Source organism: Labrus bergylta, chromosome 8 (genome assembly GCF_963930695.1).
Source record: "Labrus bergylta chromosome 8, fLabBer1.1, whole genome shotgun sequence".
Classification (NCBI taxonomy): domain Eukaryota; kingdom Metazoa; phylum Chordata; class Actinopteri; order Labriformes; family Labridae; genus Labrus; species Labrus bergylta.
The window spans coordinates 18,244,926-18,271,684 of NC_089202.1; the positions used below are offsets into that span (position 1 = coordinate 18,244,926).

At 42.3% G+C, this 26,759-nt stretch overlaps 1 protein-coding gene across 2 annotated transcripts in view; it reads left to right on the forward strand.

The window, feature by feature from the left end:
* Positions 1–23,353, forward strand: part of ago3a (argonaute RISC catalytic component 3a) — a 38,498-nt gene extending 15,145 nt beyond the window's left edge. The window contains exons 4-19 of one of the 2 annotated variants that reach the window (XM_065958370.1): positions 289–497; positions 1,365–1,501; positions 3,740–3,874; positions 4,120–4,207; positions 5,744–5,891; positions 6,040–6,159; positions 8,212–8,355; positions 9,177–9,310; positions 10,029–10,213; positions 10,749–10,908; positions 11,154–11,244; positions 11,380–11,574; positions 12,624–12,758; positions 13,419–13,520; positions 15,200–15,399; positions 15,546–23,353. In XM_065958370.1, the coding sequence (XP_065814442.1) occupies positions 289–497; positions 1,365–1,501; positions 3,740–3,874; positions 4,120–4,207; positions 5,744–5,891; positions 6,040–6,159; positions 8,212–8,355; positions 9,177–9,310; positions 10,029–10,213; positions 10,749–10,908; positions 11,154–11,244; positions 11,380–11,574; positions 12,624–12,758; positions 13,419–13,520; positions 15,200–15,399; positions 15,546–15,654 (2,292 nt within the window). In that variant the 3' untranslated portion in view covers positions 15,655–23,353. The remainder of the gene's footprint in view (positions 1–288; positions 498–1,364; positions 1,502–3,739; positions 3,875–4,119; positions 4,208–5,743; positions 5,892–6,039; positions 6,160–8,211; positions 8,356–9,176; positions 9,311–10,028; positions 10,214–10,748; positions 10,909–11,153; positions 11,245–11,379; positions 11,575–12,623; positions 12,759–13,418; positions 13,521–15,199; positions 15,400–15,545) is intronic. The other variant, XM_020633535.3, reaches the window with a different exon arrangement.
* Positions 23,354–26,759: the final 3,406 nt, after the last annotated feature.

A 26,759-nucleotide genomic window follows, 5' to 3' on the forward strand; every position in this document is an offset into this window, starting at 1 on the left:
TAGAGGGAGGGGCTAGAGGGACATTTTTGGGTAAAGTTGAAGTGCAGAATTTGGCTGGTTGTTCCACACTTGAAGTTGAAGTTTTCTGGAGTTTATGCATGTGTGAAAGCACCAATACAGACACACTATCTCAACAGCTCACCGTAAGCGGCACATTTGCTCCTTATACCTGCAGTGTTTCACACATAGTCAACTCATACAGCAATATGACCAAAAATAAACAACTTCAACTTGAAATCCTAAACAGATCCTGTTGGATTCAAACCCTTTTTTTTGTCCCTTCCTCAGGTGGACCTTGATGTCACTCTACCGGGGGAGGGAGGGAAAGATCGGCCCTTCAAAGTTTCCATCAAGTTTGTGTCTCTGGTCAGCTGGCACATGCTCCACGAGGTGCTGACCGGCCGCAGCATGCCTGAGCCTCTGGAGCTGGACAAACCCATCAGCACCAACCCCGTGCACGCAGTGGACGTGGTGCTGCGACACCTACCCTCCATGAAGTAAGCCACTGACGCTTGAATTTAACCTGTTTTTTTTAATATGGTTTAGACTTGTTGGTCACTATTTTGATGGCAACTCAAGGCAAAAATAGCCATTCTGTTTTTGTGGGGGGAGATCATGCAGCAATGGTTTTTGAAATAATCTCAGAGTGGTCATAGGAGACAGTTGATTCATATTTAAGAAAACAGCTCAAATCCATCTGCAGTCAGCAAACATAAAGCCAAAGAAAGAGAAAACATGATCGCACTGATACTCGCATTAAATACTTTTTTTTTTTTTTGTCACATTGGCACCAATATCAGCCCTCTGATCTCTACGGAAATCAAACACAGCTAATATGGACCTCCATATCATCTTCCTCCCCTCGATATCCAAGTCCTGAGTTCTGGCTAGAGCCAAAATCGAAACACAATCTCCCAGCTTCTTTAATCAAAAATCTTTCAAAGGCATTATTGAAAAGCAGTTATGTCAACACCTTTCATTTAGCCGTGTTGGCGACCGTGGTGGGGCTGGTACCACGGTGGCATCTTGACACATTGTCAGCCCCAGAAAGGAAACGGAATCCTGTGTGCAGATATGAATGTGAGTCCTGGGCAGGGTAGTAAGAGGTGGATATGTGCAGGCAGTATCCCCTCCCATCTCTTTTCACAGACGAGTTTAACAAACACACAATGACCTACATTTTAAATTCATGGTGTTAGCTAATTTTACAGTTCCAGTCCATTACTCCTGTGCCATTTCCTTCTCTCTTCTTAATCTTTTTTTTTTTTCTTCAATACTTTTAGTCATTTTCCCCCCACATTACTTTTAATATGTTCAACCTGTTTGCTCACACTTTCTTATAATTGCTCCTCTTCTTTTTCCAGGTACACTCCAGTCGGTCGGTCCTTCTTCTCGGCTCCTGAGGGCTACGACCATCCCCTGGGAGGTGGGAGGGAGGTTTGGTTCGGCTTTCATCAATCTGTGCGCCCTGCCATGTGGAAGATGATGCTAAATATTGACGGTGAGAGCCAATTTCCACCTTACATGTAATGCTTCTGAGGGTCACATCAGGGCTACAATAAGGCCTCACAGGTTGTCCTAAGTAACAGATGTGAAGTGTTTTCGTCTCCTTTTTTTTAAATCTTTGTTTGAAAAAAAAAAACCAACACATTTCTAGTTGTCTCATCGTGTTTTCCTCTTTTACAGCCAGGGAAATGAGATTTGGATAATAAAACACATGACTTAGAGCCTCCATGATACAGAATATTTCTAGTGGTTGCACATGCTCCATTTAGTTTTAGTGATTTTATTTTTGAGTAAATCTAATGTCTGTTTTTAACATAAATATGACTGGACAACGTGGTGCTCATGTGCAAGCTTCTTGATAAGAGAAGTATGATGTCCACAAGATACTAGAGTCTGTTTCTTCATACGGGGACTGAAGCTGTGGTTCTGTATGAGCAAAACGAAATATCTTTTCTCCTGAAGAAGCACATTTGATGCTTTTCAATGTAACAGCAGTGCCCCCTCTCAGTTTACACATTATTTAGTGTTGACCAATATGTCAGAATGAAGCCGATTCTGCTGGTTTAGCACCAGTTTTTAGGAAACAAATGAAATGGAAGATATCGTTTGTGAACTGGTGTCTTATCAGAAGAAAAACTCTGTTTAAAGATGATTGAGCTAAAATTTAAATCTGTTAATATTTATGGAAAATAAGCAGCAGAAAGGGTGGAGGAGAATGTGTTTGGCCATATGCGCTATGCAGGAATTTGCTCGAGACTTGGAGGATGGTGGCTTTTCCGCTGGATGGGAGGGTTGCTGTGGAGACAGAGAGCAGCTAGTGTGTATGTGTGTGTGTGGTTGTGTGTGGTTGTGCCTTTACGAGTGAGACTGGTGGGTGGTGTCGGGGTCAGGAGGGCAGCTGTGTGGAGTATTTTCTTGAGACAGCTTTTGTTTTGCTGCATGTGCTTGAAGTCTCCGTCTGGATTTGAAACCTCCCGCTCTCACCTCCTTTGTCTCGTTTTCCCGCTCTGTCATTCTTGGAAATAAACAGGTCCGCTCAAGTCTTTCATGTGCTCTCAAGCAACAAACCAACATTTGATTTCTTACTCTTATGTGTGGCAAGAAAACAACGAATCCCGTTGAAAAACATGCACATAATGGTGTCAGTTAATTTATAATAACAGGTATTTAACGGTTATCAGAGACATGAAAGTATTTAATTTCACCTTGGCGCGAGTGACTCAAACACTTCCAAATACACAGAATTTCTATCTCAATGCGTGGGGAGGACAATAAGGAGGTTGAAGGCTCTTGTATATTCAACAGAAAACCAGAGGTTTCTGTGTGTCGTTAGGCGTCACTCCTGGATGTGTGCTTGTTGTGCTTTCATCAAACACGGCGGCAGAGAAAGGTTGCTTACATCACATCAGCTGAGGCCGATCATCCGTCAACAACTTCCTCAACAACACTCTCTCCACCTCTTTGTGTCCATATTTGGATTGCTTTTATCTTTGCTTTGTGTTCCTGTTTTGTTTTTCCTTTTTCTTCCATAGGTCTAATTCCTGTCTGATGTTGTCTTCCCGCTGTGCTGTTTCACTGATCATGTTTTAATCTCTCGGTGCCTCAGACTTTCCGTTTGTTTAGAGAAAAAGGGATCATGTGAGAACAAAGGGAAATCTGTGCTGCTTGAATTCAACATCCTGTGTTCAATGTGTGCTCCTGTTACATTGCATTCAGCAGTGTGGGCTGAATGTACTCTGCTTAAATATAATGTGGCATTACATTTAGAGAATATTCAGCGATAAGCTCTTTACAAAGGCTTCATCATAGCTGTATTGCACATTAAAGAACACATATTCCCTTTCTGTGTTACGGTTCATCTGGTATTCATACATTGTGTTTGTTCCTGAAAGCCGTGTTTGGTTGACAGAGAATGTATTGCATGGAGGTATGAATACCATGAATAAACTTTTGGTCACCTGAAGGAGTTGTAGACGGGTCAAAAGTGTTGCACACAAGATGTGGAGACATTGTATTATTTCCTCTTACAAAGTGATCATAAACCACAATATCATACGATTTTTTTTATCTGCACATGTTTCTTTCATGCAGAAACCTAGCATGTACATTTCCTTTTTTAAACTGTAAGGTAGCTGCAGACATGTGATGTGACAATGTTGAATCACAGAATCAAAGTTGTGAATAAATTTAGGTTTTAAAAACATGTCTTAAATGCCTTTACTTTCCTTTGCAGTGTCTGCCACCGCCTTCTACAAGGCCCAGCCAGTCATTCAGTTCATGTGTGAAGTGCTGGACATCCACAACATAGACGAGCAGCCTCGGCCTCTCACAGACTCACACCGGGTCAAATTCACCAAAGAAATCAAAGGTAATGCAAAGTGCTTGGCAGCATGTGACGAGGAGAGTTATATGAGATGAATAAAGGTGCATTGTGTGTGTGTGTGTGTGTGTGTGTGTGTGTGTGTGTGCGTGTGTGTGTGTGTGCGTGTGTGCGTGCGTGCGTGCGTGCGTGCGTGTGTGTTGGAGTTTGAGCAGGAGCTGGCAGAGCACATGTCGCAGACATTCATTCACAGACACACTCTTAATTCTCCTCCACTTTGTTTTATTCACCAGGTTTGAAGGTGGAGGTGACGCACTGTGGAACCATGCGGAGGAAGTACCGTGTCTGCAACGTGACCCGCCGGCCTGCTAGCCATCAAACGTGAGTCAGCCTCTAGGCGGGCGGGAGGGGAACAGGAGACTCTGGGCGGAGTGTGTGGATGGGATGGGGGCGGCCGACGCCGACTGCAGAGGACGCGATCCCCAATCTACCACCAAACAAAAACACGTTATAGTTGACTCATCTGACAACCATGTGGACGACATTAGTCATGTGTTAGTAAAGTAGCTGCTGAGTTTCTGTCAGAAGGAGTACATTACCTCACATTACATGTCGTTACATCAGCACATGGGCATCAGAAAGAATTGTCCTTATCGTTGGCGCTGTGCCGTGCTGTTTTAAAATGAAGTAAAAAGATAATAACTGATATATTTATATAATGATTGAGAGCTTTATAGTAGATCGTTACACACAGCGGCTGTGGCTCAGTGGTAGAGTCAGTAGTCTCTTAACCAGAAAGTCTGGGGATTCGATCCCCAGCTCCTCTAGCCACATGCCTGATGGGTCCTTTGGCAGGACACTTAACCCGAAACGGCTCGCGCTGCTTCAGCAGGGGGTATGAATGTGTATGGATAAGATTAGTTAATACTGATGGACACTTTACATAACAACCTCTGCCATCAGGGTGTGAATCTGTAGGTGTGACCTGTAAAAGCACTTAGCACTAGAAAAGCGCTATACAAACTAAAGTCCATGATGTGATACATACCGGTAGTGATCATCAGTTATAAGACGCAATGAATGCCAGGACCAGGATGTTTAATTAATCCTCTTCAAACTATTTCAACAAAAACACAACATAAAAATATTCTTGAAGGGCCGTTATGTTGTTGGACTTTTCCATTAGACTGCAAAGCAAGTTAATATGAAGATGACATTTCAGCATGAAGGCAATTCAAAGTACCTCACACACCACATATAAAATCAACATGACAAAGGGAAAAGAGACATTATAGAAGCTTTTAATGAGTTATGATTACGAGCAGATAAAAACCACAAAGGAAGCTCAAATAATAGGAATAAAAAGTGTTTTTTTATGATGAGTCTGTAACTATTTGTTTACATTATGTAAACTAGTAGTTCAGTACAGATTCTGTCTAGCACATGCTATTCTGCTTAGTAACAGAAGGGCAGTTTATATCTTCCTTGCACCATTATTATACTTTAAGCTGGTCTATTTCTGCTCAGCTGTTATTGTTAGAAATGGTGCAGCTGGCAAAAACATATGACTGTACCACTCGTAACGCATCATTGTTTAGTGTTCCTCTCTTTTTGTATTTCGCCCAACACACTTAAAGTACAGTCATAACTCGCTCAGTAAATGTAGATTTGGTAATTAATTATAGACGATAAAATCCCTTTTTTATTTCCATCAAAACATTCTGTATAACTTCTGCCTTAATCTGACATACATATACCCTCAATTACTTGGTTAAAATGTGGTTAAATCCACCCTGTTAAATTGTTACAGATTGGTTAAAGATACCATCAAATAAATCAATGTAATTCAGTAATTCAGTGTCCTTCAGTGAATTTCTATTTTTTTTTTTATGCACCTATGATGCTCCTTTCTTGCAGGTTCCCCCTACAGTTGGAAAATGGTCAGACTGTAGAGCGTACTGTAGCCCACTACTTCAGGGAGAAGTACAACCTGCAGCTTAAGTACCCTCACTTGCCCTGTCTGCAGGTGGGCCAGGAGCAAAAGCACACCTATCTGCCTCTGGAGGTGAGACACTAGAAGTTACTAACCTAACTGGAAGTATGATGAAATCTGTGATGTATACTGTCGACTGGGCATGTGCATAAAAAGCTCAAGAAGGCCTAGGAATGTTTCTCCCTGGCTGCAAATAACAGAAATGTTTGTTTTCCTGCAGGTTTGTAACATTGTAGCTGGTCAAAGGTGCATCAAGAAGCTGACAGATAATCAGACCTCCACTATGATCAAAGCCACAGCTCGCTCCGCACCCGACAGGCAGGAGGAGATCAGCAGGCTGGTGAGTGTGGGGACACCAGCTGAGCCAAAATCTCTCTTCTAATTCCTCCATAAACACCCTGACTGAATACTGAAACAACACCAAGAGGAATCATGTGCCACCAAATACCCCTTCAGCTTCAAAACACCATAAATGAAGTGGTGTAACGCTCATACACTTTTATACTTGTTACACTTTATTTACCCTGAAATGTTTCTAGTAAGAAGAAATAACATGCACCATTATTCAAGTAGGTAGGTCTAGTTTGTACTGTGCAAAGTTTAACCTTAAAGCCTTTGCTTGGACTTCTACTTTAAGTTGTAGTGTTGACGCAGACAAAGACATGACACCGCCTGCGTGGCAAAAAAAAAACTCTGTGGCCAGAAACAAGTGTTGAATGTTAGCTCAATAACGAAGAATGTGCATGATACATACTTTTACTGAAACACTCGTTCCACACACAGTCCAGCCATAACAACAACTATCACCACACAAGTCCGCCCCCATTACCAGTATAGGACATAGCGCATTGAATTCATAGACTGTGGAATAATTCAGACTCAGCTGTTTGTAAATTTGAGCACCTTAAATTCGATATCATACAGGTGGACACACAACAGTGTTATGAAATGCCCGCGTTGCTAGGCTTGTTAATGCCCGGTTGCCATGCTGCGCATCCTGTTATCAAATTGCTTGTTTTGTAATCATCTCTCCAAGATTCCTGTTTTATATCGTTAAAGGAGGCATGTTTTTTTGTGAGCATCCATCACATCTGGCAATTAAAAAGCAGCCGTACCAAGGGTCAACAAAATGCTCGAGTAGTAATAGCTTTAGTGTGTGTGTGTGTGTGTGTGTGTGTGTGTGTGTGTGTGTGTGTGTGTGTGTGTGTGTGTGTGTGTGTGTGTGTGTGTGTGTGTGTGTGTGTGTGTGTGTGTGTGTGTGTGTGTGTGTGTGTGTGTGTGTGTGTGTGTGTGTGTGTGTGTGAGGCTGCTACAGACAGGACATGGACAGACTGAAAAGACGGCCTCTGGCAACCATCAGATTAGCAATGCACATTTTCGTACCTGTTGTTCCCTTATTAAACCTTGTCTCCTTATCTCTTCACTCAGCAACAAAATAACTGGACTGGCTTTCAGGAAGTGATTGTAGACAAGACTGTGGTGGCGTTTTCATTTAGATGCACTGCCGCTTCACACTGACAAGGCCGAGTGTGGGTGGAGGAGACGAGGTAGAGAGACGAAACGGTACAACACGAGCAGATAAGCAGTGTCTGTCAGAACTCCAAAATGAAGCACTTTGTACGGAGGCAAGCACGATTGCCATCACCTTTAAAGAAATATATACATGACGTGCCCACTGAGCTGATGCCTGACTTTACATTCCATCTTAAGATCAAACAGTGCTGTGTCATAATAGGTGGATTGTGGTCCTAATGTAAACCTTTGCAGAAGTAATTGTATACGCAAGTGTTTCTCAAGGCAATAATAAGCGCTTTAGCAGATTAGTTTTTTGGGGGAAAATAACTTTAGTTGCCTTCAATATGTTGCCATTTTATAAAAGGTTACAGCCAGCAGCTGGTTAGCTTTCCATCAAGACTGTTAACATAGGATCAAGCTAGCCCGCCTCCTTTTCACACTGCTTTTTGGAGCAGGTTGTACTGGCTCCATACTGTACTTGTCCCTTAACAAATAAACGTGAAATAAATTAATAAAACAGAGATTGCTTGATTAGCTAAATGTGTGCAGCACTTGAGTCAAATAGAAATTTCCCCCATGGGGAAAATAAAGTGCATCGTATCCGATCGTACCTGATCCTAAGTGATGGTTACTTGTCGTCTATTAGTGAGCTTTAGAGAGCTGGATTTAGACTACACTACTCTAAGTTTACTAGCTGCTGGCTGTAACCTTACGTTATCAAAACATGTTGAATTATTCCAAACAAGACAAACTGAGTGGTTGGTGGGTTGATGGAACTTCACTTTAAACTATATTTTTTGTGCTACAGTGGTTTTATCACTATGCTGTCATTTAATACCGCAGCCTGACCAATCTCTGCATCTGTTTCCCTCTGCAGGTGCGCAGTGCCAACTACGAGGCAGACCCATTCGTGCAGGAGTTCCAGTTCAAAGTGCGTGACGAGATGGCCCACGTGACGGGGCGAGTGCTACCCGCCCCCATGCTGCAGTACGGCGGCAGGGTGAGCACAGAGCACTTTATGGTACCCTTCCTTTAAATCACGCCCATTCTCTCTGTTTGTCTGACACGCTGCCCCCACCCCTCCTCCCCAGCCCTTTACTCCACACTGTCTCTAAGGGGAACTAACTCGAGCTTCTGTTTGCTCTCCATGGTGTCTTCATGGTGTTTTGCCTTTTTTTTTTGTGGTTTGGTCTCAGTGATGCAAATAATAATTCTATCGTCACAGATTTTCAGGAAAAAAACTCAAAACACAACAACAAACAGTAAAAATAATGAAATCAACCAAATTTAGAGAAGAAAGGTGCTGATTGAAGCTGCTCACTGAGTCCGAACCACTATGCTGATTAACATTTGTATACCTTCTCTGAGGTGACACACCTTTGCTTTTGTACACTTGGGTGAGCATGTGTTGCTGTGAAATATGGCATCGTCATATGAACACCAATTTGTGCAGAACATACCACAGATTCCACCACACAAGTGCATCACACTACTTTGCAATACAAGTCAAGATTCACTTGAAATCCTTGTGATAATATTTACATATAAATAGTTAGTGATTTCCTCTTCAGTCTCTAATGTTCTGTAAATGTTTCACTACTTAGAGGCTGTATGCATGCTTCTGTTTAGTTCCACATTGTGAGTTTTTGTGTTTAATTGAGTGTTAATACATTTTGGTTTGGATGAAGGCTGTGTGGATTCTGTGGGTTCTCAGAAAGCAAGCTTGTGTTCGTATGCGAGTGCGTCTTTCTGCAAGTGTGTGTGTGTGTGTGTACAGTATGTCATTGACTGTTTGCCCACATAATCATGAGTACATGTGGTGAGACTGCAATGTTGTTTCAGAACCGCACCGTGGCCACGCCCAGCCACGGGGTGTGGGACATGAGGGGGAAGCAGTTCCACACCGGGGTGGAGATCAAGATGTGGGCCATCGCCTGCTTCGCCACACAGCGGCAGTGTCGGGAAGAAATCCTTAAGTAGGATTACTTGCTGTTATCTATCTCTATTGAATTTTTTAAGTTTCTTTCTGAAAGTCTGGAGCCACTCTGCCTGCAGTTACCATTCTAATGAGTTCATTTTTGATACTTAAGAGACACTAATTGAATTACTGTTCAAATTACTTTTTGCCTTTCTTATTAATCTGTGATGTTGATAAAGATCATTTGTATATTTTTGTCTTCACATAATATAAACCGTCATAAATGATCATTTATGTGATTACTACAAGATAGTTAACGTCTCTTATTTCAGACGTTTGCAAACAGCCATGAAGATTCTGTTAGCCCGTCAATTTCTTTGTGACTTTTTAGCTGAACATTAAAAATTCATAAATGAGGCACATTGAACATAACAGAAATAACTATTTCAGAGTTGGAAACAAGTAAAAAAGTTTCTCTGCAGTCCCTGCAAAATGTTTAATATGCCGTAAAAACTGCAACCTGTCTCGTGCTTCATTGCAGAGAGAAACATTTTTTTTCTGTAATGGAAAAATGAAATATTCGCTTGAACTAGATTTTTGGCAATGTGGTATTAAAAAAGGTAAAACATTTACATTTTTGATGTCAAACATGCAAAGTAAGCAGTTGACCAGACGTCTTCATCTCTAAGCTGTTAAGGCCTCAGTCTACACTATTGATGACAGTTGACTCCACTTTTGTAAAATACTTTCTTCCCTCCTGCTGCCTCCTTGTTCAGGGGTTTCACAGACCAGCTGCGCAAGATCTCAAAGGATGCTGGGATGCCCATCCAGGGCCAACCATGTTTCTGTAAATACGCCCAGGGAGCGGACAGCGTGGAGCCCATGTTCAGGCACCTGAAGAACACCTACGCCGGGCTGCAGCTCATCATCGTCATCCTGCCGGGAAAGACTCCCGTCTACGGTCAGAAAACTGCTCGAAAATGAATATTGTATTAGAGTCTATAGATGAGCTTGTGGTTTAGACAGCGTGGAAGCACTAATGCTATTCTGGGAGGGAGTGCTGATGCAATAGTCTCCCCTCCACGGCTTCACAAATGTGTGTCAATGAAAGAACCATGTTGAGGAGAAAGAGGAGAATGCTCTGCACGCTCGGTTGCAAAATATCCTTTCCCTGTATCCTTCTATTTTTCCTCTTGGCATATTTTCTCAGACTGTTCTGATACCTGCTTGTATTCTTTAATCCTGACTTGTTTCCATGTATGACTGCTCTCCTGTATCTTTGTTTCTCTGGCAGTTAATTATGAAGCCCTGAACTAGCTCACTGATCAAGGGCCCAAAGTAATCCACTATGATTTATAACTCTCACTAATTCGGTCAAACATTTTAAGATCTGACATTACCATTACAATATCAGCTGTTTCTGCACTTTCAATCTTTGAAATCCTGCCCCATGTTAACTTTTTTGAGGCTCATTTTCCTTTTGTCACCACCCACAGCCGAGGTGAAGCGTGTGGGCGACACCCTCCTGGGCATGGCCACGCAGTGTGTGCAGGTGAAGAACGTGGTGAAGACGTCCCCTCAGACCCTCTCCAACCTCTGCCTCAAGATCAACGTGAAGCTGGGAGGCATCAACAACATCCTGGTGCCTCATCAACGGTCAGACGCGCGCTCTTTCCCTTCAGATTTAGACAAACAGTACTTTAGTGTTCAAATGTTTGCTGTCCGTTATAGGGATCAGAAACATTTATTTGCAACATGTGAACACGTTTTTTTCTGACGTTTTTACCAACATTAAAGCAACATACACGTCATTGTTAACAAACCTGACGCCAGTGCAGCAAAACTGTCTTTCTAAATGTTGTAAGTGTAATCTAAGTATTTGTTGTTTCTCTCATCAACAGACCATCAGTGTTTCAGCAGCCAGTTATCTTCTTGGGCGCAGACGTCACACATCCGCCCGCTGGTGACGGGAAGAAGCCTTCGATTGCAGCAGTGAGTTTCTTTTTCTTTTTTCCTCCTCACCTCATCGGCTTTCAGCAGCTGTATCTGTAACCCTAACCCTATCGTTGTTAATGAACATTTCTATCTGATCCTTCCACTTTTCTTGACCCCCCCCCCCTTCTCCAGGTGGTTGGCAGTATGGACGCCCACCCCAGCAGGTACTGTGCCACTGTGCGGGTCCAGAGGCCGAGGCAGGAGGTGATCCAGGACCTGGCCTCCATGGTGCGGGAGCTCCTCATCCAGTTCTACAAGTCAACCCGCTACAAGCCCACCCGGATCATTTTCTACAGGGACGGAGTTTCAGAGGGCCAGTTCAGACAGGTCAGTCCCCACTTTCGATTACAAAGAATCAGTCAAGAGCAGAAGTCCAGCTAAGTTTGGCTTACATGCATATTTTTGACTGTGATTTAGATGTTTAACACATGAACAGTACATTCTGGACTTTAAAGATGTGTTTGCCTCGGCTGGCAGAGCACATCAAATCCACCGTATTCCACACGTTTGTTTTAGTACATTTCCCTGAGAAAAATTCGATCAAATAAATATATACCGGTAATGGTCATGTGGTAGGGGAGGTAAAAGCAGAGTTGCAGGTGCCTGGCTGGCCAGCATGGGCAGAACCTGTGTTTGTTGGGGTGGCAGGGCTGTTTGGGTTGCTGTGGCAACAAGGGGCCATGTGGCAGGTTGTGTAACTTATCAGTGGTGCATGGGGGCGTGGTTGGGATGGGGAGGGGTTCTTCACTGATCACTTGCCCTCTTTATTTTCTAATCTTTTTTTGTATTATTTTTCGGTTTCTGTATTTGTTTTTCTATCTTTTTCTTGTTTTAATTGTATTGTATGTTTTTTTTGTAATTGTTTTCTTGTATGTGGCTCAGGGTAGCTGATGTCCCACATGGTAAACAGTGGCGCGTGGTGGCTGGCGTTCCTGTGGGCACGTGGGCGTGTGTGCGCTTCAGTGTATGTTTGTGTGTATCAGTCCGCCTGGTGAAGCTCGTACATGCAGGCAGCAGAGGAGCAGGAGGAAGAAGCTGCTTCATCAAAACGCTGTGAAAACTCTGCATAGTTTTTCATACTTTTTGGTACAAACATTGCCATGTGGGAGAATGGCTCTCTGAGATTTAGTTGCCAAACAAAATTGTCTGCATTTGGTGCTTGGTGGGTGACCATTTCAAGCCCTGTCCCTGTGTGAACACAGGTGACTAATGACCCATATAGATCATCCTTCTTTGAAACTAAACTGACAGTTACACAAATGCACAGTACACAGTGATAAAGGGATACATTTTGTAAATACATTAAAAGTTAATACTTTTCAAGGACTACCTTTATGAACATTTCAAACTACATTTCTTTTGTTTTTCTACCTCAGGTGCTGTATTATGAGCTGCTGGCCATCCGTGAGGCCTGTATAAGCCTAGAGAAGGAGTACCAGCCCGGCATCACCTATATTGTTGTGCAAAAACGCCACCACACACGCCTCTTCTGTGCCGACCGCAACGAGAGAGTGAGTCCACATGACTGATGCACACACACACACACACACACACACACACACACACACACACACACACACACACACACACACACGCACACACGCACACTCTTTCTGAGAATGGCAGAGCGATGTTTCCCCATTAAAGTCAGTACAGTCTGTTATGTGTTGTTCCATATTCTGTTTTATGATCCAAGCCCGCATGTTAAGTACTCAAAATGGCTCTCCTTAATTACCTTTTGTCAATTGCTCCGTGCGCCCTCCTAACCCCTATAATTACGTTCGATTAAAGCATTAGGGCCCGATGCAGGCCGAGAGCTGTGGAGTGGCACTCGAGGCCACAGGAATAAGACTCGGCCACTAACAACCTTATTTTCAGTGCAGGCACTTCCATACAGAGCATTAGGCTCTCTGGGGCATTAGGCCTTTAATTGGTTGATTGGGAAGCACTTGGTAAAGCTTGGCCGGGGTCAGTCCATCAGCTAGATCTTGCTCACATTATTTGAATTTTTGCTGCTCATTTAGTGCTTTCAGAGCATGTTTTTCTGCTCTCTTTTTTTCACCTTTTTCCATTTTCTCTTGCCCTTGTTTTGGCTTTCACGGTGACACATGGTTGAAAAAGCAGAAAAAACTTTACCTGGGACTAACTGACCTTAACTCTGCTTCTGTCAGGTTGGACGCAGTGGAAACATTCCTGCTGGTACTACAGTGGATACGGACATCACGCATCCCTACGAGTTTGACTTTTACCTCTGCAGTCACGCTGGAATACAGGTCAGAACAACCTCTCGTGTTCTCTGCCTCTCTCCACATTTGAACACTGTGAGCCTCTGCAGAGCGAAGCATTGATGAAAAAAAGGTCGTAAACAAGATTTGGAAATTAAATGGCTGCAAGAGAAAAATGAAATATTCGCTTTTTTCCTCTCTGTATTTGATCCATTGTTAGATCTCTCAAGAATTGCACACTTGCCCCAGACTTCCTGCAAAAAGTTTTATAGATCTTAATCCAACTTAATCGAGCTACAACCAATAATAACATTTGTTCTTTCTAATGTGGAATGGCGCTTAACTCAATGAAATAAACAGCTTCACAAAGTGTTATATGAATATGTGTAATATTCTTACTGAAAGTTATATAATAAGGAAATCAAAATAAGGGACTGAATTCAACAACCGTGTCCTCCAGCTAGCCATCTTTTAAAATCTCCTCCCTTCTTTTGAAAGTATTCAAACTAAGACAGCGAAGCTCTGCAACAGCGCTTTCCTCTCAAACTATGAAACACCTGGTTGATTAAGACACAGTAACTATATGTACACAGAGATGTACATCATCTACATGAAACATCCTCGTTGGAAAACGTGTTAATTCTATTATATTTGATGTGCAGTTCTGGGCTAAAGTCTAAGGCCACCACTAGCGTTGTTAAAGCACATCTTAATGACCATCAATTTCATCAACCCGTCTCTTTATTACAATACAACCAGAAAATCCAGGAAATATGTACATGAAATAAAAGAAACACATTTCAGAACCAAATGGCTGCTATGTACAAAAGTCAGTATTCAGTACCTCTGCACTTGCCACACCTTGAGCTCTTCTTTGGGGGTAGAGTCTTGAAGTTCTCAATATGTAAGATTTCTACTGAACAAAATCAAAAAATGACCTTACTCTATCTTCAGACATTAAGAAAACATGCTCTGTTGATGTGCTGGCTTCTCTGACAACAGTGCAGCAGACATTAAGTCCTCCTCAGTTTTTCTTCTGGTCCAGAATGGTCTGTATTTGTTTGGACCAGAGAATGGAGGCGGTTTTAATGCTCTCTTCGGTTTGCCTGGAAAACGGCAAACCAACAGGTGTTACAGTGGGCAAGCAAACGGGTTCAGAAATAACTGATTCTCTCCGACCTAAAAAGCCTCATTCTTCGAATGAGCTCCAAACTTTAGAAAATTAAGAGAGGTTGTTATAACACAGAAAGGTTTACAGACTGATGCAGAGCTGGCTAAACACTGAAGCTTCTTTGTCCGTGACATGGCAACTCGTGTGCACATCAACTCCAGAGAGGAGGAGGCGGTGGGAGACTGCTCTCTGCATTGTTTTGAATTTGGACTGCAGTACCCATTTGAAACACTAGATGTCAGAGTTACTGCTCCTTTATCTTCTAGTATATGATACCAGGCTTCTTCAGCACTTCTCTGAGTTCTTCATCAGATTAAGGCTGTCTTCTATTTCTTTTTCTTTTTTCTTTTCCAGGTGATCCCATACTGTCTCTATATAATGTCTCTGTTTTATTTTTTACCTCTTTGTCTCAAGGTAGTTCTGTGATTTCCTGAGGTTTCTCTTTTCTTTCCATTTGTTAGACCACTTGAGCAGGTTCCTATATCTCTTGTTAAAATGTAAATGAAACATTGTATCTTTAAACTAATAATCATACAAAGTGGAATTTAATTTCCAGGGCACCAGTCGGCCCTCCCACTACCACGTTCTGTGGGACGACAATTGTTTTACCGCTGACGAGTTCCAGCTGCTCACCTACCAGTTGTGCCACACTTACGTGCGCTGTACCCGCTCAGTCTCCATCCCTGCGCCTGCCTACTACGCCCACCTGGTGGCCTTCCGCGCCCGCTACCATCTGGTAGACAAAGAACACGACAGGTGAGGAGTGGAAGGCTTTTCTTTTCTTCTCTGGGTGTAAAGGTCGTTAACTCTGAAGTGTCTTGTGTGACTTGCTGTTTTCCTGCATACATGTCGTTGTTGTTTGTTACCCATCCTAAAACGGCCCTCTCCTGTCCTGTCTGCAGCGCTGAGGGCAGCCATGTTTCTGGTCAGAGTAACGGTCGGGACCCCCAGGCGCTGGCCAAAGCTGTTCAGATTCACCATGACACCCTGAGGACCATGTACTTCGCCTGAGCTACACCAACCCCTCTCCAAACCATTGCCACATTTTACACACACAAGAAAACAAAATACACACTGACACAACTGTGCACGCCTGGCTTGCCAGTCAAAGAGTCCTCATAGGTGCAAGTCCCCCAACCCAACACACACACACACACACACACACACACACACACACACACACGCCTAGTCAATCCGGACCTGACACTGTGCAGAGGAGAGCAGGGAGGAACGAGGGGAGGACGCACCCCCACACTGGACTGAGGATGCAAAAGCTGCTTTAAATACAAACAAGACAGAAACTCAGCACTATTATGCAATATTTAACCAGCCAACCAGTTTGTTTTCTCCCTCATCAGGCCCCCTTTGTTTTACCCCTTCCCTCTGTTTCTCCCCCGTTTGTCTCCTTTACTTATGGCCTGATGGTTGTTCTGTTTTTATTTTATTTTCCCTTTTCTTTTAGCTCAATCTCCTTTGCCATCTACAGTACCTCAAGTCAGTCAGAGCAGCAGCACTTTTACATTCTGCCAGTTAAACTGTCGTTTGTCGAATCTCCCCGGTGTTAGAAACGAGAAGAGAGCGTAAAGGAAGGGTCTTCGTCTGAAGATGTTTCATGTTAGATTTATGTTGTGTTTTTTATTCTATCGGACTCGAGTCGTCCAAGCTACCACTTTTATTGTCCCCTTTTCATCTATTTTTTTCTCTGTTCTGTCACATTATAGTGTGTGAAAGCAAGAGTTTACTTTGAGCACACTGCCACCTGTTGGCGACGAGGTATACATGCGCCCTTAAAATCACAACAAAGAGTTACACAATCAGTTGTGATTGAACTAAAACAGTCGGCTGTCTCATTGAAACAGAGTCACCCCATAGTGGCTGATGTATCAATTACTCTACAGTATGTATTTCATTTAAAGTATAACACTGTTATTTAATTCAGTTTTTTTTTCTTCTACATTATGTGAAACATTTTATGATTTTTTTGATTAATCATTTAAACCATGCAAGCTTATTTTTTATTCTCATTTATTATTAGTCTGCATGCTTTTATCCCCCCTCTGTGCTTTTTATCACATTTCCCTCTGTTGTGTTTGAGATGGTGGGTAAATCGAGATCACGTCGACGGTTTCCTCTAGTGCAATAATCAGGCGAAACGAAGGGAGGAGGATTGTAGGGGACTTTGAAAGAACAGTTTGGCCCAAGAGTTTGGGCGCTTTCATGAATTGCTCCTCTGTGAGACGATTGATCAGCGCGTTGTACGATATTGTCCTTGCCGTTGGGCAAAAAAAACAAAAAAAAAACAACAACCCTGCAGTTCTCATGTTTTTACTTGAATTGAAAGGATGTTATGGACCTCTGTGGTTGGAGGAGACTTTTACTATCACCAGGTGTTATTTCCGAGGTTTGAGGCTGATTTTCTTCATTCTTGAGAATAATGAAGCTTCTCATGTAACTGCAGCAAAGTGGAGAGAAAAAACAAAAAGGCCATAAAGAGATAGTATTCAAGTGCCTGGTGGAGGTTAAGTGTTCAGTGGTTAAAAGTAAATAACTATTGGAGCCTATGTCAGCGGGGTTAAATAACCAAGAAGCATATTCCAATAAATGGACAGCATAAGAGGTTTTGAAAGTTCACCCGATGCCTCTTGTTCCTCTCAACAACTGTCTACTGACTTTTCTAAACATCTCATTCAATCGTCCTACAATCACTGTGTGTGTTGTGTTCGCCTATACAGCAGTGTTAGCTGTGTTAGTGGCTTTGCCGAGTTGTCTTTTTGCCTAATCTTAGCCAGACATGGATCCAGCTGCTACAGTGCGCTCGTACCTAAAAAATGACGGGGGGGGGGGGGGGGGGTTTCCATGGGTAATGGAGTCAGCCTTGTCAACATTATGAGTCTTTCAATAATCAGTTTCATTTGTCGTGGACAAGGTTTACTCCCTGCCCGTGAAACCGTCTGAGAGTTGACTCCAGATTCGAGCGGAGGAATTCAGCAAGTGGCCGATATGTGACGATATGAAAACGTGTATCTGGATTGTGTTCGGCCACTTGGCTCCTCTGTGCTGCTGAAGCTTGTTTCGGAGGGGGAGGGTTTTTTTAGTAAGTAATCTGCACTAAAAGAAGCTGTGTTTAGGGCGTGAACACAGGCGTGGTGCTACTCTGTCTGAAGCTGAACCTTTATGTGAAACTCGAGATGAGCAGGTGGGAAAAGGTAGAAGATGACAAAAAGCCTCACTTACATAAAGGCAGGAGAAGGTGCTGTGGTCAGTGCAGGGGGGGGGGGGGGGGGGGAGCTCTAGATTGAGGGATTTCACTCTGTAGTGATCAGAAATAATGTAGAAATGGTACACATGTGGACGTGCCCCCCCTCGGAGGACTTAGGGTCCTGCACTTGGACTGCCTTTCATTGGCCAGTGGGTTTGAGCCTTCATGATTTCACTCGTGTCTGAAAGCCTTTATAAATAAAAAAAAAAAGCCAGATGAAAGTATATTTGTACATTTTAAATTATCTAATGCACACCACTTATTTTTGCTAACAGAATTGAAAAAAAAAAGTAGTCTAAAAAAATATTAATCTTAGTAAAAACATGTATCCTGATAAGTAAAAAAAAAAAAGTGTAATAACAAAGTTTTATTATCGCAATAGACTGTTGACTTGTTCCTGTGTCACTGTGGTGTTACGTGTGAACAGTGGTGGGGTTGTCGTGTTTGGACTGTCAAACTGTTACCGATCGGGATGTTTGGATAAAAAAAAACTGCGAGATGTTGACAGTTATTTCTCTTCTTTTTTTTATTTTGGTGGATGGTCATACTGTTGGAGGTTTGTTGTCGAGGAGAGAGGAAATATCACAAACTGCACTGCAGGAGGCTTTTTGTATTTAGAAACAACATGTTAAGTGTCGACAGGAGAAGACGAATAGTTAATGTATCGAGCTCCTGCTCTTGAATGTTTTCTTCAAATGGTGCTGATGCCTGCTCCTTATCACGCCTGAAAAAGGAACGGGCGAGTGACTTTTTCAAAGTGGTTGTCCATCGTCCTTGAGGACACGTTTGATCAAACAATGTCCTAACAAGGGGTGGTAGTTCTCCATTTCTTTTCCCCTTTGTGTTAAATCCTCGGTGGGGGGATTTTACCTCCGGATTGCAACCTCTGTTGCTTCCTCAGACTCCGAGTCACTTCATGTCCTCGCAAAACACAAAGACTCAGCCTCCCGGTAAATCTGCAGTGTGACAAAGCCTGTAATCTTATTGTTGCTCGCTTTCCTCTTTTGCTCCCAAACATTTACTCCCAATGTGCCAGAGGAGTACATTCCATGGCTGTACAATCCCCCCCCCCTCTCCCAGGGAGGCAAAGACTGATTAAAAGCTGAAGGACAATAGTGTGGTCTGGTCAGTGAGATAAAGTCGATTTAGTTCATTCAAGGATGTGTGATTTTAGAAGGAATATAAGCTGACTGATGAATATTTTGTGGCAGGTTGTGTTGAAAGTGTTGATGGTTGAGTGTAAAGAATTGACTCCATTAATAACTCACTCTGCTGTCTGTAATGGATGTTCAGTATGTGTATGAACTACACTCTCGAGGGCCGTTGAACACATGTTTACATAGCAGATGTGTTTGCCTCGCGCACAGCTGAAATGTCATGAGCTCTGCTTTGCAAATATTCGCTTGTAGTGACGTGACCTAACACGAGAGCGACCATTCAGGGTCTGTGGCAGTGAGCGCTCGGAGGGAAGACGTAATGTATGTGTCTCGTTTTTTCTCTCTTTGTTATACAGCCGGGGAATAGATTTGTTTGTTTTTCCAATTCTATTAAAAAAGACTTGTTTGAGTTGACTGAAATGAAAAGGACACACATAGCTTGCGGCTAGCTGCGACCTTTGGCTCTCAATTAGGATAGCTAACAGTAAAGACAAGTCTTTTTTTCTTTTTTCTTTTTTTCTTTTTTTTTACAGAAGCTGGAAAAACAAAACATTTTATCCAGAAAGTGACGGAGACTGGTGCTGACAAATCGCCAAATTACCTTTTGAAAGGTCAGTGTCCTGATTTCAAACGAGTTAAGGTGTATTTCATTTTGAGAAATGGATCAATAAATCTCAGATTTGAGTTGCAGTGGAAGGTAGCAATGGAGTGAGAAAAAGTCCACAGAAAGTGCCTTTCCTCTTGATGGTGCTGTAAACTGAAAGATAAAAACAAAATCTCCTTTTCAAGAACATATTGCAGTGCAGGAACGGCTGCATCTACACACTCTTTTTTTTTTTTTTGTTAGAGAGATGGCAATGCAAACTCGTGTTCGTTGTTTTTAGAATTAAAGTCTACAGATAAATAATAGATTTAAAAAAAAAAAAGCCAAGTATATGGTTGTGGTTGAGCTTTCGCTTCCTAGTGCATTCAGTGTCTTGGACCAATGGTGTCGATGGTAGAGTGAAATGTGTGTGAGATAGAGTGGGTGGTTTGAGAGGTTTGTTGGGGTTCGTTTTAGAAGACACTAGGGTGACACGGCCCTGCCCAAGAATGACAAACATAGCACAGCACTTTACAGACTGCCACTCCCACTCAGACACAATCCCTCCAATTCCTGATCTCCTCCTCTTAAACCAGGGGGACGAGAGGATGCCAACCTCGATGAAAACGAGGAGTCGAAAGGGACTCGCGTGTTACCAAACAGAAGCGGCCCGTTGTTCAAAGTGTGCCTCATGCTCTTGTGACTTTGTCAGCGGCTCGCTTGCCTTCGGGTGGAGGTATTCCCTCCGGTTAACTCTGCTGGACATGTATTTACAGCTTGGGCTGGGTGTCAAAACATGATATCGGTGCCTCCCGATTAAAAAATGTAGGAGGCTTACATTTTTTTGAAAAGTCTTGAATTTTTTTACTGAAGTATATTCTGGCTGAAGTATCAAGATTTTCTCCTTGAAGGGCATTTTAAGAATAAAATTGATGAGTTGTTCTGATAATGATACTAGTGACAATATCTCATTCCACCAAAAATACCGTATCTGTATCCTCTTCTCTCAAAACTCAAGTAATTTTAATAATTTATCAAGCAGCAACAGTGCAGCGCTAGCAGAGAGTGTAATGCTACTGAAAGCTATCTGTGTTTTTTAATCACACTGGTATCTGAGGGGTTCTCGGGTATCAGATGATACTTAGGTCTAGTTATCGGAAAGGAAAACCTGGTATTGGAACATTTGTATTAGTTTTATCGGTTAAATAAAACACAACCAGAGTCAGTATTTAAAGTGTTCCCATGACGCCCAGCCCCAGCAGCAGCAGCCCCTTTCTCATCTTAGTGCCCTGCCTTGTGTCCTGCCTCTGATGGAGGGAAAATGTGTCCCAGCAGTCCTGAGCAGGGAGGGTGACGACTGAAAAGTTTGAAGGGTGGTCTGTAGTTCTGTGGGTACCTTTACAGTCCAGGGGATGGGGATGGGGATGGGGAGGGGGGAGGGGGGGGGGGGGTGTAATCTTTACAAACACTGCACCTCACTTACCTTGGTATGCTGCATCTGTTATACTTCATGAAAGAAAAAAAAAACCCTGCAAACTGCTTTTATTATGACATATAATGCTTGAGTAATGCCTGATTGCGATATTCTTATACAGTAACTATTTTAGAGTGGAATAAGTATAACTGTAAAAAAAAATATTCTGTTTTTGTCTTAACACTTATCTGAATTTGACGAAATGTTCTTGAGCCGACTTTTGTTTTTTTGTTTTGTTGTCCTATTTAAATGTGTTGTTTCTTTCAAATTTATATAAGAAATATATTATGTGCGGAATATTTTATGGTGTATTTATTGAGAGTGTGCGTTCAAGCGGCTGGAGTCTCCGCATCGTATCGCAGCATGGTGGGGGCGGAGCCGGGAGTGAAACGAGGCCTTTAGCCCCTCCCCCTCCATGATGACGCCTTATTCTCTTAGACACGCAAGCACAACAATATGGAGGGGGAAGCGAGGTGGACGAAAAGGACAAGGAGGGTTTGACCTGGTGATTCAGAGCTGTGTATCATGTTTTTTTTTTTTTTTTTGATATTTGCAGGTCAAATCTTCCTCGTCCTTTTCTCAATATTCTTTTAACCCTCCAGTTTTTTATTTTTTCTTTAACCAACTTTACAAGGCCAAACGCTAACCCCCACAAGTTGCAGCTGACCTCTGACGAAGGGACCCATTTCTGAACCACGCTGACTGAAGTGTCCGATAGCTGAGTTTGGGTTTTTTTTTCGTCGCGAGCTGCTAATTGGTACGATAGCCATGTCAATTCCCAGAGCCAGTCGAGAGCAGGTGGGAAAGCAAGAATTCAAAACATCTTCGGATCCTGGTGTAAATCTGAACACACGTGTTGCGTTTTTTCTTTCCTCTTTCAACTCGTCAAGTTTAGTTCTTCTTGTGCCAGAACACCTCACAGCAGTTCAAAAGGTCTCATTCCACAAACACAGAAGACATGCCTCAACCTTAAGTGCGTTCTTACACATTATTCAGATTTCTGTGTGACTTTGCGATGCCCGTGTTTAGTCGCCTACCATGAAAACAAGCTAACGAACATACCGGTATCTTCATCTCTTCTTTTTTTTTATTTTTATTTTGTCATGTAAACCACTACTTTTGCTACAGGATTGTAATGTACCAACATGTGTAGGCTTTTTGAAGAAATGACTCTGTCCTGTTTGGAACGAGGTCGGGGGTCAAACAGCATTTGAAAAAAATTCTTGGCATTTACAAAAAAAAAAAAAAAAAAAAAAAAAAATCAGCAAACACAAAAATGTGGAAGAGGTCAAAACTGTTGATGACTTCAAAATCAAAAGCTGGTTCTTGTTTTATTTCTATGGAGCCCCTGGAGGGACATGGAGGGTAAAAATGAAGATTAATCCCAAGAAAGATTTAACGATGCAAAGAGACAATTGCAAGAAGTTCTCTCCGTGTCTCTCTGTGGGCTCCATGTTTTTCCACTGATGGCAAATCCAAAGAGCAGTATTTTCAGATACAGTTTGACCCGGGTGCTGGATTACAGAGACCTGTGCCTGTATAATGAACCAAGGATGAGTTCTATTGTCATGAATTTCATTCCTTTTTTTTTTTAAGCTGTTTTCATTGGTTGTCCCTCACCCAATCAGAGGACCAGAGACATGGAGCTTTTGAGTGTTGTCCCTCCTGTTACAAAGTTGAAATAAAAAGGGCCCTCTGTCCTCGTCTATCGACGTTTACTGTAATGTTTACCCCCACGGCTACCACTCGTTTAACCTGTTTTCATGCCATTATCATTCCAATAATGACTCTGAACCAAAAATTGCACAAGAGATTAGGCTCCTGACGCCGTGTTATTCACATGATGGTTTTGAAGACAGATACTCGACAGTGGCCGAGGATTTAACACCTGTGTGCGCTGATTGTCAGATTGGATTTCCATGTAGCATCTCACTCTTTTGTTTCAGTTTTATTTCAAAGTAAAAATCTCGGGCTCTGATACCTCCGAGCGAGGCACCAGCAAACAGGTGTACTATGTACACGTAGAACAGTGAGCCTTCTCCGCACCAGTCGATCCATGTCTCAGTCTCTCTCTGTGCTGCGAAGCCTCTGTTGTACCAACAGCTCTACTCCTCTACGCTTGAATGTGTCTTTCTTTTTGTAACTCTCTCTCATAGGTTTGTTGGCCTTTTAGTGTTGCTTTGCTTCAGTTTGGAGTGTATCTTTGACTAATACTTGCAATAAAATGCTTTGCTTTACCCTGGTTGTCTTTGAGTGTAAGAAATATAAATCCATGTAGTTTTGTATGAATAAAGCATAGACTATGTACAAGAAACCAAAGTAGCTGCAGTGAATTATTACCTCATCGGTTGTAGACTTCTGCTCTCAGCCTGCATTCATGTGGTGTCGGACACGTCGGGAAAAACACGTTTTGGTAAAAATGCTCAGTAACGCCTGCTCAAGTTGGAACAACAACCCAGAAACTCAAAAAAAAAGAATAAAGCCCCGTTTCCACCAAGCGGTCAGGCTTGGTTTGGCACAGTTTGGTACGGTAAACCCTGATCTTGCTCTCGTTTCCGCAGCTAACCGTACCTTAACACATCACTAAATCACAGCGTGTAGACCAGTGGTTCTCAACTGGTCAAGCCTCAGGACCCACCAACTACTCTTTCATGACCCAAATTTCTTATATTTTCCAGACAATCAGATTTATTTAAAGAAGAATTGTGCAGTTTGGACCTCAAACGGTACAGTGTGATAGAATAAAGAAACTGAATGAAACAATTATTTTTTTAGAAGCGCTTCACAGACTTTTTGACAGTATTTTGTTTCGAGGCACACATTCGCGACCCACTGAAAACGTCTCCTCGACCCACCAGTTGAGAATCACTGGTGTAGACGGTCAATAAATTCAACAAAGAAGAAGAACGTGACACAGTAAACAAAGATCAATGATTCCTAGGAAGGTCGTCCTTGGAGCGGAGCTTGGCGCTGGCAATAGTTGCAGAAATCAAAAACAGGCTTTAAATTAGTCTCTCCAAATCAACAGGATATTTAAACATCCAGCGTTTTGTGTTTGTCCTTTATTACTGCTGCTGTACAGGAAGTGAGATTCTTTTGACCAATCAATGGACTGCAGTGTGTCTCGACTCTTCTCAATCCAACCTTTAGGGTTTCTCCATAATAACTTCCAACACAAAGGTTGAAAATGGAGAGTTGCAAAAATGTTTGTCAGGCCAAACCGCTCCTATATGATGATGATGATATGATGGAAGCATCTTTAAATCAAACATGGATTTTATGTTTTTTATTCATAAACCTGTATTAGTTGCAATCCTGCAAAATGGGGAACAACAAGGGACTCATGTCCATCAATATTAATACTTTAAAAAACACATAGGCTATGGTCATCTTTGTGTGCATTTACTCTACACACCAACACCTAAACACACACACATTTACACACACATGGCATATGAAGAGTGAAGTAGAGGAGGTGGACCGGAGATGTGTTCACTAATGAGCTGAAGTGTTTACAGGGAGGGTGGAAAGGAGCATGGGCTACCTGAACTGTAGTACGAGTGAAAGGGACTATTGTCAATCCCTTAAATACACAAAGGTTACACAGGTGTTCATACTTGTTTTGTCTTATTTGACCTCCTTGACTGTGTTGGTGTGTTATAACTCCACATTAGTGCACCTGTTCGTAAAGGTCAACCTAATTTACATTATTTTTATAGTTCGATTTCACACAGTTCACAACAAGGCTTCACACAACTTCAGTCTGACAAGAGGTCTAACATGCATCAAAATCTTTCTATATTTATGACCTGAAATATGAGAAATTGCCAGATTATATTTGAAAACCACAGTGGGATTCTGGTAGAATAGGAGGATAATATGTCCTCTTTAAGTGTACTCACGGGTTTAACTGTTAAATGACATACAACACAGTTCAAGTGTGAATGATGACTGCTGATTAATGGCCTCTCTTGTCCAATTATTGGTTTACTGATTAACTCAGCTGAAGAGGTACAAACCTGTTTTTTTCTCCTCACAGCGCATAATAATGAGAGCGTATTAATAAACAGCAAACGCTCATCTCTGAGCAGAAACACTTCCAGTCATTAAAAACCCAGAGATGGATGCTCTGTGAGAAACCAGATGCTCTGTAGGCTGAGACTCGACACTGATTAACTGTAATAAACAGCTCGTCCTCCCTGCACACAGCTACATCCTACTCACTACATGATGGTGTTAATTTACCAACATTATTTAGATGAAGAAGGGAAACACTTTAGTCAAACATCCTCTTTGTGGGACTAAAAATACCGGCATAACGTTTTTTCACCTATTACAGCAGCGGCAAACATTTCATTTCATGGAACATAAACATGCGCTGATTTTTGCCATCAAACATTTTAGGCTGTACCTTTGGCAAATCAGTGATGTCAACATACAACAGCACCCTTTTTGACCACTAGGGGGCAGCAAAGTGTCAGCTCTAGGTTATAGGGTAGACTGTTCCTAGGTTGACTAAAAGTTAGCTTTTAAAGGTTTTATTTTGGAAGCTTGTTATGCCTTTATTTAGAGATAGGACAGTGGATAGAGTCGCAAATTGTCTGATTCAAACCCGGGCCGCCTGCTTGGAGGACTAAAGCCAATGGCAACCGCCATTGTTGGGCTTTAAAATTCCCTTTCAGTAACTGATGGTTGAGATCACTGACACCACGGCCATGTTTTATACAGTCTATGTTTTTGATGGTGCTTTTAATTGTCTTGTCTTGAGAGGTGAAAACAAAAAGATAATAGCTCGACTCTTCCTTTAAAGTGTTTGGAGGGAACACGATGTGACCGACCACATCAGCCAAACGTATTAATGAGAGAGAGAGGCCTTTACCCACTCCAGAGGGAAAAGTCGAACTCTTCAGCAGATAATTGCTCCTCTTTGTCAAACAGCTTGATACTAACTTTGTCTGCCTCTGTCTGGTGCATGACAGGAACTGTGGACTGGGTTTTCATGTATTTCTAAAATGAAATAGTTTTCTGTTTTGATTGGTGGAGGCTGGAGAGTTGAGTCTGAACCAAACATGTTATGTTTAAAAAGCAAACAAGCTGAAAATGCTAAAAAAAGTTCATGAGAGCTCAGGGGAACTCTAAAAAATAAATCTTGTGGTAGTTATCCACAGCTTTTTTTTTTTTATAGATTTTGTGGGGTATTTTTTTGCCTTTATTGTATAGGACAGTGGATAGAGTAGGAAATCGGGAGAGAGCAGGGAATGTGATGCGGGAAAGGAGCCACAGGTCAGACTTGAACCCGCGGTCACCCGCTTGGAGGACCATGGCCTCCGTACATGGTGCCAGAGCTAACCGCTAGGCCATCTGCGCCCCTTTTTTAATGCATCTTGAACATTTTTCATTTGCTTGACTTCACACGTCACGTGAAGCCAACATTTGGTTCTGTCTGTAACCGTTTTAAAATCTCAGCTCTGGCAGTTTGTTAAAACATGTTTTCTTGTGAAACAGAGTCGTACAAGTTAGACTTGAGTTCATCAACAACTGTCACCAAACGATTTACAAAAAAACAAAACAGATCACAGCCAATCCCTGAGGCTGTTTTTAAACTGTCAGAGGTGTTTAATTAAATCATGTCTGAGAATAAAG